Genomic DNA, 19,926 nt, shown 5'->3' on the forward strand with positions numbered 1-19,926 from the left:
TCTAGCACTTACCCTTGTTTTGAGGAGCTTTATTTCTTGACCCCTGGATTTGCTAGAGGCTGTATTGACAATCCAAAGACCACCGTTCTCGTCTTCAGGAGAGCACTGTTTTATAAAATAACAAATTGTTTTTCATTCCGTTGTCAACGAGACCCCTCGGACCTCTCACATTCACTAGGGACTTAACAAGTCAGTTGGCATCTTGAAAATTACTGGGATTTACTTCTAATGGATCTTAGGATCCTATTTTGTCCTGTACTGGAATTATGCATACTCATTTGATGGTGTCTCCAACTTTTGAGGTCTTAATCTTTTATCGCCTCTCACTTGATATCATTTGCAAATTTAGGGGACATATTTCTATCCCAGTTCTCGTATAATTGATTAAAATATAGCATAAGCGCTATGGATTGTGTAAGACTGATGAATCACAGACCCGTACCCTTGAAACAAATAATACATTATATGTTAGTTAAAAAACAAAGAATTTTGCCCAGGACCAACGGTGCATTCATAGGCTTCAGTTTGATGAGTGTAAATACTTAATAAATTCTTTTTTCATAATAAAAGATATAAAATAATAAAATATAGCATAGGTGTACTCCTGTCTTTTCATAGAGTAAGTTAGGAGCTAAAAAAGCCATAACAAGAATTTAAAGCCATCTAGTATACGGTACCAGTTCTAATGTGTCGGGACCTCTTGCTTCTTTTAAGTTAGTCGTCTGGTTCTGCATGTCATGAATACATAATATGATTGTGTAACCTTTATCAAGCAATCAGTAGTTGTTGAAAGTCCATTATGCATGCATAGCTGGTGGGATAGAAAAGCATGACAAGAAGTTTTCATCCTTTCCCTTGAGACTTTATAATCAGGCTGGTAAGTTGAAATTTTTATATATTAAACAATAAAATTTTTTTCAAAAATTTTAGAAAGCAAATTCTATAGTCGAATATTTGCTGAAAGCCAGGACACACACAAGTAATTAGAGAAGGCCATGGGGAAGTGGAAATCCCAAGGGGAGGAGTGACAACAGGAAAGTCATTTCAAATAGAGTGCCCTTGAACAAAGGGACAGAGGCGAAATGAGTCTGAAGGGGACAAAGAAAGTGAATGCTGTGGGTGGGTGCCTAGTTAGGAGGGCACTGTTAGGAAACTGGTAGCAGGACCTTGAAAATCAGACGAAATAGCTCTGACGCGATATGGTAGTCCCTAAGAGATATCATATGATTTTTGGAGGGGAAAACGGTACGGTAAAGTAGGATATGGAAAAATTCTGAAGGACAATAGAGTAGTAGATTGGGACTAGGAAAAATTGTGATCATTCCAAGAAGACTGTTTTAGTAATACGGAGGAACCGAACGGATGACAGGGACAAAGGAGAGGAAGAAAGGAATCTGAAGGTAGTAAGTATTTTAGAAGTGTTAAGGACATTGGATATTGGAGATGAAGGCGTGAAAGGAGCCACCGAGGAGTTTAGGACGAAGTCTGGCAGTCTGGGTGTACCGGGGTGCGACTGGTAACGATGCACTAGTGCACAGAGAAATGGAGTGGAGATGATGGAAGATCCTGATCATGGTATTTTATGGATAAATTAGAAACTTGGTCCTATCGCGTAGGTGTGAGGACAGGATGAGAGATGAGTATTGGAGAGTCCTCCGAATCAAAGGGACAGCTGAAGACCTGAACCTGTATGAGGGAGGCAGAACAGTGTATGGCCAAGGGCAGGGTTTTGGATGACGCCCATTCTTAGGACACGTGGAAAGGAGCCAGCAAAAGAATGAGGGAACAAACAGAGAAGCTGAAGGAGAACCAGGAAATGCCATGTCATGTAAGCCTAGGAGGAGGTTGCCAAGAAGACACTTAATCTCCACATGTCTCCCTTTATCCATAAAATGGAGAGATGGAGGGATATCTCCATGCCACTCTCGTGCTATGGACTTTGAACAGTGAAAGTTGACCCCATTTTTTGAGATATCTCAGTAGAATACATAATGGAGAATATATAATAATGACGGAAAATCTTCCATCCTTCCTCAGAAAAACTTGAGAGTTAAGATAGGGCTTTTAATTTTATCGCAGGTTATGCACCAAGTATCAGATTACCAACATGCCTATTAATACTGTTGTCCGTACCATGAACTTCTACAGTTATTGGGCACAGAGCCCCAAGCAAGCTATTGTTCACAGAACATACCGCTTGGTAGGCATGTAAATTTCAAACTAAGTGCTTGGGTTTGGAAGCTTTCTCTCCCTCTCCTGCACCTTGTTCCTTTTTCTCTGAAACCTACTTACCATGTTTTCCTTGCTATCTGAGCAAAGACAAAATACTTTGCAAATACCAAGAGAGTCTTTAAGTTGATCCAGTGTGCAGAATTCTAACTAGACAGAATTCTGAGCAAGGTTCCTGAGAAATTAGGACTTCTACATCTGACTTCTCTGCAGGTATTTGACAGGATGTCATACTTAGTAAGCATTTCTTCTCTTTAGAGAGGATGTTGCTTATTTTCTGAGGACTTAGTCAGCCATGGAAAATAACAATCGCCCTATGCCTAAAATAAAGTCTTCACTACTTAAAGATTGAGCGGTGGAATTCATATAAACGCATTTTAAAATTGGTCTTTTGCATCCCCCCATTGATTTAATGTTCATAAAATCTTTTGTTATAGGCAGTAGGTAGATATTATCGAGTTAAGACATAGTTAGACTTGGTTAAAGCATGAAGATGATGACTGGGACCCTGGAACTGTCCAGACTCTTTACATTGTAAATAAGAATACCTCCACGTGGAAGGGTAATATCATTTGTATAAGTCTCACAAGGGAGTAGTAGGAGAATGGGGATGATAAAACTCTGGAGACTTCCCCCGACGGCCCCAGTATATGAAACACACATTCAGAAATCAAATCATTGAACCTTCGCTCTGGTCAGGTTCTGTGCATGCCACAGGGGCTCCCAGATGAGAGGTTATGTTTTCTGTCCTCCCAGAGCTCACAGTCCAAGGAGGGACAGATAAGTAAACAATGAATCACAGTGTCATCCAAGAATTCCTTTAAAGGAGATAAGGGCCAAGGTGAGTGAGATCCCAGGAGAAAGTTCCTCAGGTCAGTGAGAGCTCAGGAGGGGAAACTGTTGCTTGTCCTGAGCCGTGGGGAAGGAGCAGTAGTGGGCAAGAGCGAAGGGGTTGCATGATTAATGGACATGATACTTTCGGACAAGAGAGGCCTTTAATAGGCAAAGGAAAGGAGCTAATGAACAGGGAGCGGTTGAAGCTGTCAAGAAAGAAGAGGTGACAGATGGAGCTGGTTAGAGAGGGCTGCTGGAGGGAACAGCAGTGTGAGTGCGGGGGGGGGGGGGCCTGCCCTGCAAGGGCTGCTTCTCTGAGCCATGTAGCAGGTGGGAGGGGCAGGGATGAGAAGTGTGTATATATAGCCTTTCTTTACGAAAGAGGGAGCTGAGAGTTGACCGGGGGCCTAAGGACAGTCTTGGGGTTTTACGCTAGGCACCGTGAATAGAGACTGACCAGAGATACAAAATGGGGTGTTCAAGCTTCCTTGGAGGCAAAGTGGCAATTGCTTACCATAAATTCCGAGTAGTGGGCTCAGAGCCCCAAGGAAGCTCTTGTTCACAGAACGTATCACTGGATAGGCACCCAGACTTCAAGCTAAGCTAAGGTTTAGGTTCAAGAGACTCCCTTTCCCACCTCCGTACCCTTTGCCAGTGGCCCTTTTAATTGTGCTTATTGCATTGTCCTTATCCAATCAGTAGAATTGTGTGATTTTCTTCAGTAGCACTCAGCATCCTGGATAAAAGCAAAGGAAGTGTGCTGTTGAGTTGATTCAGAGCTAGGGGTTTGGTAGCTGGTGTGATATAAAGACAAGAGGTTGCGGGACGCCTGGGTGCTCAGTCGGTTAAGTGTCTGCCTTCAGCTCAAGTCATGATCCCAGGGTCCTGGGATCAAGTCCCGCATTGGGCTCCCTGCTCAGCTGGGAGTCTGCTTCTCCCTCTGCCTCTGCCTGCCGCTCTCCCTGCTTGTGCTCTCTCTCTCTCTCTCTCTGTCAAATAAATAAAATCTTTAAAAAAAAAAAAAAGACAAGAGGCTAGGAGTTGAGGATGCCAGTTAAGAGAGTAATTTCAATTATAAATCATGGCATAGAGACAAATGGAAGGAAATAGATCTAGGGTTAATAATCTTGGAGAAGAGGGAAGACTTAATGAGATAGAAATCCCTAGTAATACTGAGAGCAACGGTGTGTCATATCTGCAAGGATACATTACTGTTATGTGATACACTAAAGTTCAAAACTTCAAATACAGATGAAAATATGGTCTTTAAAAAAAAAATCCAACAAACGGAATCTGGGATGTAGAATAATTTTCTATGATTCATGAGCATCCCCATCTTTTATTTTGTCAGATTGCCTACAAAAAAGGTCATGCTGAACAGCAATCTCAATTCACAACACTTCCGGATCCTCCAGATATAGAATTTGCTAAGAAAGTGACCAATCAAGTGAGCAAGGTAAGTAAATAGGGCTGGGACACTGTCTCCCTTGAAACCTCTGGCTTAATCATCTCAAACACCAGAGAAAGTAAGTAAGGGGAACCTGAAGACCCAACACCAACACTGAGAGTGTTTTTGCAATAGGACCCTAAAAAGCCTACAGCAAAAACAATACATCCATTAACATTGTGGGGCCATGTTAATAAATGTTCGGCCAGCTTAATGACTCGGTGATTGGTAAATGTGAAAGCTGCATTTTAAAAACAGAACCTGTGTCCTGATGTCATTTAACATGGTGACTTCAGGAAGTGCTACTAACGAGAACTGAGTCACCACACGTTTTCTTGGAGGATCTGATTGTCTTAATTCAGTGCAAAGAACCTCGTATGGTTTTATGCTCTCTGCCAGACATGGAGAAAATAAGAATGCATGAGTGATCTCTCAGACATGGCTCAGTTTGACAGCCGTGGGCAATGCACCTCATAACTTTTAAGCTTTGTCTATATTTAGGCTGGTAAGCTAGCTCTGTGGAATGCAGACCTCACAGAGAATGCCGAGAGACAGATGTTCAACTGATGACCAGACCCATGCTAAAGTCCTATTTTAAATTGGTTCAAATCAGGCCACTTTCTCCTGGGATACTGCTGCTTTTAAATACGTTTCTTTGCCCCCTGTGGAGTTCAGTCCCAATTTGGTCTTCTGTTTGAATTTTGGGGGAACCTCAAGGTTTCTATCTTGTTTAGGTATTTTTGGGGAAAGGCTATCTCCAGGAAAGGAGAAGGAGAAAAATTATGGATGATGAAGTCTATTTCAGTGATGTTTTTAGTCTCTGATATCGCAGACTTCTAACTATAACCAAGGGCTATTTGGATAATAGATCTGATAAGTACAGTAAATTTTCACTAATAGGAATGCCATGAACCTGAAATTTGCCCAGGGGAAAGCAGAAATGAACTTTAGAACTGTCCATAAAGGGCTGGCCTGCTGAAAATATTGATACTTAAATAAGATTAGGGAACAAGGATAATTGATCTTTTTTGAAGAAAAAGAACAACCTGATTTCAAATGGTCATGTAGAAAGAAAAAAATCTATTTTTAATTTTTATTTGAAGCATATTTTAAAAGATATCTTACTAATGCAACACACTTTTACCTTATTTGAGTGTGCAGTGTGGGCACTTGAACATGATAAAATAAATCCCTTTCCAACTGCTCTATAATCAGTCTCCACTAATTTAGACATGCCAGTTAGTCTAGAATTACACTCTTTGATGTAGTGGCCATCATCCACGTGTGACCATTGAGCATTTGAAATGCGATTGTATAAACTGAAGGTTCTTTATGCATGAAATGGACACTGGGTCTTGAACACTTAGGACAAAAAGAAATGTAAAATAGCTCACTGTTTTCATATTGATTACATGTTGAAGTCATATTTTTGGATCTGTTGGGTTAAGTAAAATATATTATTAAAATTAATTTCGCACCTGTTCCTTCTTGCATTTTAAAAATTGGCTACTAGAAAATTTATAATTACAGTGGTGGCTTGCATTATATGCCTGTTGGACTGCACCACCGCACCCAGATATGGTGGCATCATTGGCCATTTCGAAAACCTCACCAGTGCCGGTTTTGCCCTTGTGGAATAACAATATGAGCCAAGGGAGGATGGCTGTGGATGAAAGTCACCAGATTTGGTTATTCATCCCAATCTTACCCAAATTCCAAGTTTTTAATGGCTGCTGTGCATCCAAAATAATACTCACTTTGGGAAGAAATGCTTGTGATTGGTAGCAGTGCATCCATCGACAGACTATCCCATGAGAGAGGACTAGGGCTGCGGGTGGAGCGAGAGGTGATTTAGCTGTGGACTTGCCTCTGTCCTCTTGAAGTGTTCCCCACCGTCATGGGCTTTGACTCATATTTCAGTATTATCATTTTCTTGCTTTCGAAGATGGATAAAAATCTCCTTTACTCACTCTTAGGTATTTAAATTCAGCATTTCCTTGTCTGTGTTTCCCAGATCCATCCCTTAGTCTTACAGCCTTCAGTTGATATGTTAATATAATGATTGTGTATCTGCAATGATTATAGGGCTTATATATTGATTATATTATTTATCGGCTTTCCTTACTGTATCTGTCAGAATCCGTTCTCTCACCTTTGTCTTTGGCCAAAGCCACCAGCTGCATACCAGCACTCATCCTGGCTCCGCTGCCTTTTGTAGCTCTAACACAGATGGATAGGCAGGCAGGGTGGTTCGTGAAAGCAAGCATTCCCGTGAGGTCACCGTGCACACCACAGCCAGCTGAAAGTGGGATTCTGAAGGCAACATTGGGCAGTCCCTTTAGTTTCTCTGTGCTTGCCTCTCTTCTTTCCTTCTGGCTTCATAATGTGAGGGAAAATGTGAGATTGCAGGCTAGAATTTCCAGTGATACCTAACTGGGATCTAGAGTTGAAAAGAAAAGCTCTGTTTCCTTTACTCTCTGTGCCCACTCCTGCCACCAAATGGGTTTTTTTACCACACTGACCAATTCTCTGACACTAACTCGGTGTCCTATAATTCAGTTCAATTCCGACATTATCTACCTGGTGTTCGCCTCAGGTCTCATAAGTTAAGGGCTTAGACCCACACGACTGGCCCTACCTCAGACCACTGGTGATAAATCTGGACTTCCCATACTTCTGACAGACTGGCTTAAATCCAGGGTTCCCATGACCTGCTCCTCGGGGTTAATAATTTGCCAGTAATTGGCTCACAGAACTCAGGGAAACACTCTTATGTTTACTACATAACAGAGGATACAGATGAACACCCAAGATAAAGAGGTGCCTGGGGTGAGGTCCTGAAGGGTGCCGAGCACAGGACCTTCCGTCCCTGTGGACCTGGGGTGTGCTACTCTCCCCGCATGTGGATGTGTTCACCACCCTGGAGGCTCCCTGAATCGTGCACTTCAGGGATTTTATGGTGGTTTCATCACACAGGCCTGACTGATTCCTCATCTCTGGCCCCTCTCCCCTCCTCAGAGGATGAAGGGAAGTGTGGAAAGTTCCAAGTTTCTAAGCATTGTTTGTTTTTTGTGGTGACTAGCCCCCATCGTATTGCTATCCAGGAGTTGTCTCAGAACAAAAGAAAACCCAGGGCATCTGGGTGGCTCAGTCGGTTAAGCCTCTGACTCTTGATATCGGCTCAGGTCCTGATCTCAATCAGAGGATCAAGCCCCGTGTCGGGCTGTGCGCTTGGTGTGGAGTCTGCTTGTCCCTCTTTCCCTTCTCTCTTCCCCCCATTGTCAAATAAATAAATAAAGAAAATCTTTAAAAGAAAGACAACCCTATCACTCAGGAGATCACAAGTGTTTAGGAGCTCTCTATTAGGAACTGGGGGCAGAGACCAATATATATGTATCTTAGTATTTCACTAGAATATTTTTAAAAAATAATCTTTCAGTAAATATTGCTGCACAGCACAAAGATGCCAAGCTCTGATCTTCTAAAACCATGGAAACTCCTCTATCACAAAGAATTAGGGAGGGATTTCCATTGATTTCACTAGAAGAGATTTGGTTGAGTTAGGAAAGTAGCCCTGGGCCCACTATGGGTTTTCTGAAAATATCAGTTGGGACCCCCTCCACCCGTCTGAGAGGATAGCATTTCTATGAATGAAGCTGTCAGAAGCCCGGCCCAGTGTTTAGTAACTCACAGAAAAAGTGAAGTGTGATTAACTAACAGGCTTTGTATTCCTTCCATTTGATAACCACATCAAAACCACAGATGCAGATGTGGAAAGTAGAAAAGCCATGTGTTTAAGTAGGACATTAGGGTGTCTAATTTGTGCCCAATGCAAGCCTTTCTGCTCATTTCTGAGGAAGCAATTTTACTACATCTATCGACATGCAGTTATTCTCTTGCCCACAGCAGGTGTTCCAGAGCTTGTAATTGACCCAATGTACTGTCCTCTGTTAAATGAACACAGAATCCTAGAGAAAGTTAAATCAGTTCTTGCTGCCAGGTTTCCACTGATTGACTTCGAACATGACAGAAGGGCTAGAGTGGAATTGGAGGGAAAGTTGGGTGTTGGACCCCTGGTATGGCCAACCCATCTCTGTGTACCACGTAAACACTCAGGCCTTGCTGCCAGACATGTAGAGTGAGACCACTTGGTTGACAGAGGAGGTCCCACGTGGACACATACCTCTCTCTTACACTCTTATTTTTTTGTTTTAGTTTTTTTTTTTTTTTTTGGAGGGAGAAAGTATGAGTGGGGGTGGGGGGGTCAGGAAGGAGCAGAAGGCAAGAGAGACACACCCAGGGTGGAGCCCAGCACAGGGCTCAGTCTCACGACCCTGAGATCATCACCTGAGCCAAATCCAAGAGTCATATGCTTAGCCAACTGAGCTACTTAGCGCCCCTGCATCTTGTTTTACTATCTTTTAAAACATCAGATATCAGGATGCCTGGGTGGCTCAGTCGACTAAGTGTCTGCCTTCCGCTCAGGTCATGATCCCAGGACCCTGGGATCGAGTCCCGCATCAGGCTACTTGCTCTGCTGAGCAAGGAGCCTGCTTCTCCCTCTGCCTGCCGCTCTCCCTGCTTGTGCTCTCTCTCTCTCTGACAAATAAATAAATAAAATCTTTAAAAAAAAAAAACCATCAGATACCTATTTCCTAATGTGAGAATTAATTTTTACTTAATTTTCTTTAACAAATCTACATATGGGATTCTTATTATTTCTCCATAATGGCCCAACTTTTGGACCTCATTAAGAATGTCTGCTGTGGGGCACCTGGGTGGCTCAGTTGGTTAAGAATGTCTGCTGTGGGGATGCCTGGATGGCTCGGTCGGTTAAGCCTCTGCCTTTGGCTCAGGTTTTGATCCTAGGGTCCTGGGATCAAGCCTCACATGAACCTCCTTGCTCAGCGGGGAGCCTGCTTCTCCCTCTGCCTGCAGCTTCCTCTGCTTGTGCTCTCTCTCTCTGACAAATAAGTAAAATCTGAAAAAAAATGCCGCCTTCTCAATTTTAAATTATATTACAAAGTTTTGGGGATGCATCAGGCCCTGTTGCCCCTACCCCCTAATCTTGGAGGCTTCTTCCTTTGACAGCAAGCAGAGGAAGGGCAATATCCCCCACCAAGAATGTAGATTGGAGATCTTAACCTGTGCGTGTACATCAAAAATCCTCTGAAGTTGTGTTTATGGGCATTTTATAGCTTTCTCAGATTTCTGAAGAGGTCTATTCCCCGAAAAGATTAGAAATACTTCTATAGGCAATCAGCCAATCAAAAAATTCGTTTTGACCAATTGAATTCAGTCTGTTTTGATTGACTGAAGAGTTGACTTCAATTTTTTTTAAAGCTTCAAAAGAGGAGAGTAGACAAATTAATTGGTGCTTTAATGTAAATATTATCTCAACAAAGATTTCTATCGAAGAATACACACACAATTTTCTCCAGTTTCTTATTCTGTTATGCTAGCAATGTTATCGTTATTGTAGCCTACATTTGCTTAACACAGTAGAGTTTGCAAAGGGCTTTTCAGGGTATGAACATATTTAATCTTTCCAACAATCCTCTATGGACAGTATTATTATTGTTGTTGGTGCTGTGGCTAAGAACCCTGAAACTTGGAGAGGCTAAGTCACACCTTTGTGTGACTTAGAAGAATGAAGTGCAGTCTTGGGCCCAGAGCTTCTGGACTCAGGCCCAGGGCTCTGAAATTTATAGTTATGAAAACCACTTGGCTATTTATTGGCATATTAAGCTCTTGAGAAAAAAGGGTATAGGCATTTGAGAAAGGGTTGAACATCCTTTAACTCAAACTCAATGGCTCTGCACATCGCTCCTCCTTGGCACTGGTTCTGTTAAAGGTATACCAGAAAACCACTTTCTTTACTCTTGAAGAGTGTAGTGGGGGTATATGTGTGCAGATACCTTGAGACTCATTGGTTGTGTCTGTTAACACATTTCCCAAGAAGGGGAAATTGCTGTAACTCAGCTATGGCTCTGGTTCATATGCCCAGATTTGGGGTTGATTAGTTTAATTTTATTCTAAGAACGGCATAGGCCAAGGTAATTTGAAGCCACATATCATGGACTCAGCTCAATTTAGTGTATTTGAGCATGCATTTATGAGGTCACTTTTGTGTGCTGCATTTTTGGGGGGGTGGTGTTTGGGAGTAAGATGAGGCAATTTTTGAATTACTTGCAATTTTTGAATTACTTGCCAGTTCCCATTAAAATTTCTTTAAGTCTCAACTGGAAAGTCTTATTAATTAGTCTGCAAGCCAAATTTTATATTGCTTTCTGGGTAACTAGAAGTTTTGGTAAAGCTCAGAAATAAGTTCATCTGGCATGGAAATCTGGGGTTGAGTGGTTTTATTATAACTCTGAAATACAAACGGAGGATGCTTCTGAGTCTCCCCCCTCAAACATCAGAGAATATCCATAAGTTCTGAATGAACTAAGTCTCCAGATACAACAAGAGGGTCAATTATTACCTCTACCCCCTTGCTCAACTTTCTTGTTGACACTATACTAGAAGATTTGAAAACCTCTATTCAGAACTTAAGAAGGGCCATAGTCAAGATATTTTTTTATTAAAAAAATTTTTTAAAGATTTTATTTATTTATTTGACAGAGAGACACAGCGAGAGAGGGAACACAAGCAGGGGGAGTGGGAGAGGGAGAAGCAGGCTTCCTGCTGAGCAGGGAGCCGGATGTGGGGCTCGATCCCAGGACCCTGGGGATCATGACCTGAGCCGAAGGCAGATGCTTAACGACTGAGCCATCCAGGCGCCCCTATTTAAAAAATTTTTTAAAGATATTTTTAAAAGCTGCCCATTACCACTTTTCTGTCAATTCCTGTATTGTCTATATTTTGTCTTTCTTTTTTTCCTCCTAGCAAAAATACAAGGCAGACTATGAAAATAAAATCAAAGGCAAATGGAGTGAGACACCTTGCTTTGAAATTGCAACCGCCAGAATAAATGCCGATAACATCAGCACAGTAAGTAGGAAGGAATGGCTGGATGCTCTTGGGTTGCAGGGTGACCCTTTCCTTTATGACCCCCAGCCACACCTGAAGTAATACCAGAACATTAGAGTCCAGGTACCTCTTCTTGGGGGCAAGATCTGTGTAGAGTTCCTAACCAGAAAGAAAGCTCCCAGTCTTTCCTCCCTTTTGCGAAATACTGTTTTGATCAGATGCCATTATTCTTGCCTCAATTTTCAAATGAACAACAAGGTTTCAAGGTTTATACAGGTTAAAGGGGCCCTTTTAAATTCATTCTTCGCCTGGGAAACCCAAACTAAGAAATCTCCCAGTCTTTCCTCCCTTTTGCGAAATACTGTTTTGATCAGATTCCATTATTCTTGCCTCAATTTTCATATGAACAACAGGGTTTCAGGTTTATACAGGTTAAAGGGGCCCTTTTAAATTCATTCTTTGCCTGGGAAACCCAAACTACATTTATGAAACTGACTAGTTTCTTCCCATATTGTCTTCACTGAAAAACACTCTTTTTCTTTTCTCTGAAGTTCTCTGACCCTGGCCTTTGGAGCTCCTTCTTAGAGGCTGGTTTTCAACCTCTTAAAATTGCTCCAAATCTCTGTTAAGTTGCTAATTGTTTTTGTGATGGCACTACCATCTCTCATCGTAACCTGACTGTGTAAGCCAAGAGGAGTGGCGCTGTGTGTAAGCCCCTGTCCCGCCGTGTGAACACTTGCACGGTCTGTGCTCACAGCAGTTCTCCAGCTTGTTTAATGTCTTACAGAGGAAATACCAGGAAGACTTTGAGAATATGAAAGACCAGATCTACTTCATGCAGACTGAAACGCCGGAGTACAAAGTGAATAAACAAGCTGGGGTGGCAGCTAGCAAGGTATGAGGAAATACTCTCATTTGTCATGATGGTCTTATTGGGGGTGGATTTCTTATAACTCTTGCTTTTGTATATAATGAAAATAAAGAGGATTCTTGGGCAACAACAAAACAAGTACTTTGGGGTTATAATAAGGCTACCAAATTTTTAAAAATTTTGCAGGTATGAGCATTAACAATACTCAAGTACCATCTTCAATATTTCATAAAGGACCTTTTGATACATGCAAGTAGAAAGGCTGTGCTCTCCAAAAGAAGGACTCCTCAAGAAAAGACACCTGGCAAACATCTGAATATGGACATTCCCACACCATCACCATTATTTTTTTTATTTTCCTACTAATGGTGAAAATCTAGTCACAGACAAGATACACAGATCCATGGATATGCTCATATACTCTATAGAGTAGACTTTGGTAAACAGAGTCCTTGGCATTCTAAAGCACTAGAAAGCCTATAAACTTCAAAGCCAATCAGACTTGATTCAAACGCTGGCCTTGGCTCTGCTGAAGGAGTGAAAGCAAGAAGATCTCATCACCTAGGAAGCTATTTCAGGCTCCAGGTGCAAGATAGTGATGTTTTGGATCAGGAGGCAAGCAGGGCAGGTGATGAAATTTGAAGGTAGAGCTGATCTTGTTTGCTGTTGGGTTGGATGTGAGATGTGAGAAGATAGTTTGGGTCTAAGCAACTGCATGGATGGGATTTCCCTTTACAAGAGAAAGAAGAGTGTGGAAGGAGTGGATAATTTTTTTGGAGGGGAGACATAGACTCAGCTTCCAATATGTAAGATCTGAGATGCATTTTAGACATCTGAGTGGAAACGTTAAGTGGGCAGTTGATTGTACGAGTCTGAAGTTTCAGGGGAGATATCGGAAGGGTTGTATAAATTTGGGGGAGTCATCAGTATATGGATAGTATTTAACATCATAAGACTGGAGGCCATCAAGGGAGCAAGTGTAGACAGAAGGCTCTAAGGACTAAAGTCTGGAGTATCTCCATGTGAACACATCAGCGAGATGAGGCAGGAGTAGAGTTGGGGAGAGTGGGAAGTGAGGGAAGGGAGGAGGGAGTGATCAGCTGTGTCAAATGTTTCTGACATGAATTTACCAATGTCTGGTCTCTGATGAACTCAACAAGAGCAACTTAGTTGAGTCTGCTTAGAGAGGGCTCATGAGTGAATGAGAACAGAAACAGAAGAATGTAAGTATACTCAACTTTTTCAAAATATTTTCCTGAAAGGAAAAGAGGAAAATGAGGTAGTGGCTGAGGGATATGTGGCTGAAGAGGGGATTCTTTTAAGATAACAGACAAAGACCCCATGTTTCTATGCTGTTGGGAAAAATCCAGTGTGGAGGGAAAATATGATATCTGAGTTGGGAAGAGTGGCTGGAGTGATATCCTTGAGTAGGTGAAAGAGGAAGAGTTCTGGTGCTTAACACCAGAGGGGTGCCTTTGACACAAGTCCTGACAGTTCATCCATAAACAGGAGAAGAGGCCACATATCCCAGATACAGTTAGGGAGATAGGAGGGTGTGTGGAACTCCTTTTCTGGTTGATTCCATTTTTCAATGAAATACATAATTCTGTAAGATAGAAAGGTTGTATCTTTCATTCCTGTAGGTGATCCCCTGTGAGTCTTCTGTGTGTGCTGTAGGGGGTGGTGCATCTCTCTTTCAGCTGTGTATCTCCTGCCTTTGGAGACCAAACTGATGATATTTGGTTTTTGAGGTCCTCAGATGTTGGTAGACTATCCAGGATTCTGTATCTAGGTCCTGTATTCTACAGTTATGTTGCCAGAATAAATGGCTGACACTGGGGATCATGGTCAGAACTCGATCAGTTTCTTGTTCTCCCTTTTGGCATGTTCCTGACACAGGCTTTGGGTGCTCATTTAAAGCTTCTGCTAAAGCTAGAATCAAAGGTGAAAAGTGGGAAGGGCAGAAAGAAAAGGGCGGTTGTCATCCTTCATCCAACCTCCAGCCCCTCCCTCTCTCTTCTGCATGTACATTAAATACACACATGCTCACGGTCACAGATGAAGCATAAGAGGATAGATTGATGATGCTTCTGGCTTGCTTTCTTTAAAAATGGGTTGGCAAATTAGGCAGCTGGAAGCTAAGAGCTAAATGAGGGCTGTGGAGCAGCAAGTGTCAGGGACACGATGCACTGTCATTTATGTGTGTCTTTTTCTCTTTGAGGGCGGGGACCAGGGGCTATTTTTTCTTGGATCTGTCCCAGAGCCAGCGCGTAATCGATACCCTATGGACATTTTTGAATAAACAAATGAATGGGAAGAAAAATTATCCTGGAAATTTATACAGTTGCTCTGCTGCTGTTATGAGTTACTCTGAGTATTTTGTTTGTAAAATGTCAAGCTGCCACTTTTCCAGAGAGAAAATTGATTTGTGGAACTATGTCATAATATCCATAATAGAGACAAGAGCAAAAATAACCCAGAGCATTACTTTCTCATTTTATTTCACTCCTACAGGTAAAATACAAAGAAGACTATGAAAAGAATAAAGGAAAGGCAGATTATAATGTACTTCCTGCTTCAGAGAACCCACTGCTCAAGCAGCTGAAGGCGGCAGGAAATGCCCTGAGTGATGTAAGTACCTTCTTGTTAAAGAGTGGTTTTTTAACCTTAGCTGCCAGAGAGATGAAAATTTTCTCCTGTAACGACTAAATGCATATATAACTTTGCAAATACTTTAAGATTCTAGTGTAGCAGTTCCCCTGAACTGTTTACTCACAGGAAGACATGAAGGCCTCTGAGTATGATGTGTGTCAGTTTTGAGGGGCCTATGAATTTAGCTCAGTGGGCAGAGAAATCCTCATTTGCTTATAGGCTCTGGTGCCTGAGCTTCCATATGGACAAAGAGTATGCTATAGGAGATACATGTGATCTTGATACAGGCAGGAGACTTTGAAAGGGTAGGAGAGTGAGAGATGAAGTTGTGTATGCACCCTGCCCTTGTGGTTCTCCAGGCGGGGTGAGGACAAACAGCCTGTGTTTCACAGCTGCTTCTCCTCCCCTCCACCATTCTTTGTGCAGATCTTTCTCTAGAAACCATCATTTGCAGACAGTGTGACTTAAGAGATGGCTCCCTGAGTCTTCACAGGAGTTTCTACGTGTGGAATTAGTCTGACCAATCCATTAGATGTAAAATAGATTGGATGAGTGAGAAAGGGCATTAAGAGACTAACAGCCCGAGACCACTTTGACTATATAAATAAAGAGACTGAACATGTGATCAGTTGAGTTTTTCCCTTATAATTACACTGTATTAAGCTTTCCCAATATTTGAGGATTATACATGGTTCTCTCTACGGGTTAGTTATCTTTTCTTTGTCCCCCGAATTAAGTCAGCACCACAGAAATGTGTACATGTGGTTCAGGAAGGGGGTGAGTGGAGTTGGAGTGGCAGGCGAGAGAATCGGTGCATCCATCCAAAGAGCTCTGTTGGGAAATCAGTGCAAAGCAGGTCTCCTGTTTCCTAGATGAAGGTCATCTTTACCAAACATCTAAAAGCCCAGGTTCAAATCTCTTTTGCTGATAAAGGGAACAATATAAAAATTTAAAAACCAAATAGCACCGTTTACAATCTCAAAACCCAACATGAGAAAGTGACCAGACGTACTTTCTCAGTCGCGCCTTTAAAATCCAATAGTTGTTTATTGCTATCATTAGAGATAAATTTAAATCCTAGCAGAGAAGAAGAGTGAGTAGCTTTTATCATCTGAGTTCTTGTATATACCGTAATTTTAAGATATACTGTCTGTTTGCCTAAGGGGTTTTCCCGTGGTGGAAGGAGGAAGGGAGAGTGCGTGTATTTTTCAATGTATACTAAACTTTTTCGTGAAGGTTTATTTAAAAAAAAATTAAAAAATTAAAAAAAAATTCACTGTTCAGAACATTGCTGTCTGTTGTGGCACCATCAGTGAAGGATGAGTCTGTGAGCTGGGGGAGGGAAGATGGAGCAGTGCTGAAATACACACAACTCTCCGTAACTAAGGGCTTGGTCTGAGGCAGCATACTGGTTTCTAGGTTTTTTGGTGACTCTTAAAAACCTATGCTTTACAGTCATTGCTAATAGAAGAAACTTATCATTCACCACACCCCAATGTTTGGTTGTCAGTTTTTAAGACAGTTGACAGGCGGTATCTTTTTTTTCTTCTTCTTTTGTTGAGTGTTGGGAAATACAAGTGTTATAATCAGTGTGGGAGTGACAGGAATCTACTTTAACTGATATATTTTTTTTCTTTGACAGAAACTATACAAGGAAAACTATGAAAAGACAAAGGCAAAGAGCATAAATTACTGTGAAACCCCCAAATTTCAACTTGATACAGTTCTGCACAACTTCACTAGTGATGTAAGTAGTCCTGTGGCTACTTCTTCTGTTAAGAAAAGATCTGTTATTTCCCCCAATAAATACGTGAAATATGTCTTGTCTTTCAGGCTAAATACAAAGATTCCTACTTAAAGAATATTTTGGGACATTATGTAGGCAGCTTTGAGGATCCATATCATACGCACTGCATGAAAATCGCAGCTCAGAACAGTGATGTAAGTTCTAAGACAGTTGTCTAGCTTTCCAACTAACATGTCTTTAGAGCATGAATAAATGGTTGCATCCTTATATCTGATTTCTTTTCTTCATAGAAAAACTACAAAGCAGAATATGAAGAAGACAGAGGCAAAGGCTTCTTCCCCCAGACTATAACTCAAGAGTATGATACAATCAAGAAACTGGATCAGTGTAAAGATGTAAGTCTATGGTATGAACTTTGACTGCCCTCCGTAGCCTCCAGGTGTCAAGAGATATTTACAATGGCAACACTTTTCAAATAAATGCAAGCAAGGAAATGGCAAGAAACAAAATTTATTTTGTAGTAGATGACCTGATTTCTCCTATTGTCATCCATACATTTCAAGAGCTAGTTCTAGTTCATTTCCCCAAAGAAGGGTTATCGGAAATCTGAAGAATGAGAAAGTCTCTTGTACAGATGTGAAAGCACCTCTCAAAAACACGGCAGTCTAATTAGAAAAGAGCCCTGTGTTTGATTAACTATAAGTTTCTTTTCTTTTGAGGAATGGGTTCTGCTTGCTTGGCCTATAGGCCAACTTGGATTTGATCGCTAAAAACAATTCCTTTTTTCCTCCACAGCATACCTACAAAGTCCCTCCAGATAAGACAAAATTCACTCAAGTCACTGACTCTCCTGTTCAGGTGCAAGCCCAAGTCAATTCCAAACAACTGAGTGATGTAAGTTCCTTTAAATATGCAGGAAATCCAGTTAGGAGGGTTAACCTATCGTAAGTCCATATATAAAATCCAGTGACTTGTCACATTTACCAAAAAAGGCTAAGTAAGTTTTAGCACATTTAACTTGTCTATATTTGTAATCACCTAAAATATCTCCTTATTTAGTTGCCTTGCATCTTCTCAGATGGATAACAATGATAGCAAAATGGTTCTAGAAGGGAAATGATGTAGCTTACCGCCCTGGAAAGAACATGAGTTCTTGAGTCAGTCAAGGCTGGGTGAACTTCCAGCTGTCTTTACAACCTGGCAGCATAGGCAAATTGTTGAACCTCTCTATGCCTCCTATTTCCCTTTCGTAATTTGTGGTTGCTTTGAAGAGGAAATGAAAGGAGATGCTAGCATAGTAAATACCCTGGCCCAGAGCAGATATTCAATACATGAGATATCTCTGTCTCAAATAAGTTTTTGAAAAATGGAGTTTTTGAGATAAGTTTTATCACGTGAGTTTTAAGTATGAACTTGCGAGCTTGTGTTGAACCAGACAAAACAATAAAAGCAACCTGTCAATTTATGGACAGAAATGAAATCTTCACATAAGAGTCTTAACAAACCATAATGTGTGTGAGGGGATGTAACCAGGTTTGTTAGAACATGTTCTCCAGAAAGAGCATTGACAACGGAAAGAGAGAAAGGGCTGTGAGTCTCAGAGTCCCCTGATTCTGAGGGCCAATTGTGATAATGCATGCAAGAGGGAGCATATGTGAGAGAGCCACCTCCTTCCAGAACAGTCCTACCCCAGTGACAGACGTGATATCACACAGGTTGTCAGTAACACATGGTGGCCCACCCTAGCTCTGGACTTGGGTCTCGATCTTAACAACATTGTCAGTTGTTATTTAAACAAAATGTATTTTACATTTTATTTTATGAAATGTACCACAGGAGATTTTTGTATTTTGGGACATTTCTTCTTCAGAACTAATTGTCGCCTTTATTGTCTGTCTCTCTCCCTCTATTTCTGTCTCTCTCCCTCTCTGTCTCAGCTGAACTACAAAGCAAAGCATGAAAGTGAGAAGTTCAAATGCCACTTACCTCCAGATACTCCTGCCCTCCTCCAACACAAAGTCAATGCCTATAACCTGAGTGATGTAAGTTCCCGTATACTATGCCATGGGCTATCCTGGTGACCTGTGTTTTTATTTCTGGATTGTTTCATTGAATAAACACTTCTTTGTTCAAGATGGGAAGAACATTTAACCTGTGTATCACATCCCTATGCCTCTGCCCACATATCTTTGAATTCACCTTATAAATGTTGGTAGCAATGTCATAAGTACCTTCATACAATCAGACATGTGTAATATGTTTTAACCAACCCTCAAAATGACACCACTCATCTAGATTTAACTATAAATCATAATGTTAGATATTTTAGCCATATATTCATTTATGCTATACTAAAATTAACTTTCACCCAGGACCTGTTTTTTTTAGATACAATTTCATTTTATTTATTCCTCAGATGTATAATGTCCCTTATTTCACACAAATGGTGTTTATTTCTACAAGTAAGAGAGCTTACACTAAGATATGTAGGATATTCAAAAGGAGTTAAGGCCAAGTATCCATTGATACCTTTCATTTTCAAAACTTAATTTTATAGAAAAGTCAAATTCCCCTTGGAGAGGAGATCTATTTCTTCAGCAATTCTATAAATAAGTACTTAGATTATCCAGCATCAGTGAGTATTGTAATGATTCAGGAAATAATCTTTTCAGAGGAATTTGAGATCAAATTGAAGTGATATCTTTAGATCACAAAAAGTAAATTAACTATAGAATATTTGTGCCACTCTGTGAAGTACTCAGTGTTAGGAATCAGATATTAGTATGGTCACTAAAATTAGGTTAATTTGATGAGAGATTCTAATGGAAAGTAGAGAACCTTGATCTTGGAAAATCAGAAGCTCCGGCTTGAAGTGAAATAACTAAAATATGCATGATTTTCTGGACAATGAAAATGACCCATTTATTTCGTAGTAAGCCAGAGTATTGAGATACTCATTAGTCTTTAACGTGTGGTAAACGTGCATATCATTTTTGCCAATTCCTTTCTTAAAACGTTTCTGTCCAGAATATCTATAAGCACGACTGGGAGAAGAGCAAAGCGAAGAAGTTTGACATTAAAGTGGACGCCATTCCGCTGCTGGCAGCCAAGGCCAACAGCAGGATCGCCAGCGATGTGAGTGTGGCCCGGGCACCTGGGCAGGGGGCCCGCAGT

At 41.1% G+C, this 19,926-nt stretch overlaps 1 protein-coding gene across 1 annotated transcript in view; it reads left to right on the forward strand.

Moving 5' to 3' along the window:
• Positions 1–19,926, forward strand: part of NEB (nebulin) — a 199,798-nt gene that overhangs the window by 11,708 nt on the left and 168,164 nt on the right. The window contains exons 10-19 of the mRNA XM_073884116.1: positions 4,415–4,519; positions 11,399–11,503; positions 12,270–12,377; positions 14,868–14,984; positions 16,648–16,752; positions 16,839–16,946; positions 17,043–17,147; positions 17,548–17,646; positions 18,690–18,794; positions 19,780–19,887. Coding sequence (XP_073740217.1) covers positions 4,415–4,519; positions 11,399–11,503; positions 12,270–12,377; positions 14,868–14,984; positions 16,648–16,752; positions 16,839–16,946; positions 17,043–17,147; positions 17,548–17,646; positions 18,690–18,794; positions 19,780–19,887 — 1,065 coding nt within the window. The remainder of the gene's footprint in view (positions 1–4,414; positions 4,520–11,398; positions 11,504–12,269; positions 12,378–14,867; positions 14,985–16,647; positions 16,753–16,838; positions 16,947–17,042; positions 17,148–17,547; positions 17,647–18,689; positions 18,795–19,779; positions 19,888–19,926) is intronic.

Source organism: Callorhinus ursinus, unplaced genomic scaffold, assembly GCF_003265705.2.
Source record: "Callorhinus ursinus isolate GAN/ISIS: 27379988/994484 unplaced genomic scaffold, GSC_fseal_2.0 scaffold2, whole genome shotgun sequence".
In the NCBI taxonomy this organism is placed as follows: domain Eukaryota; kingdom Metazoa; phylum Chordata; class Mammalia; order Carnivora; family Otariidae; genus Callorhinus; species Callorhinus ursinus.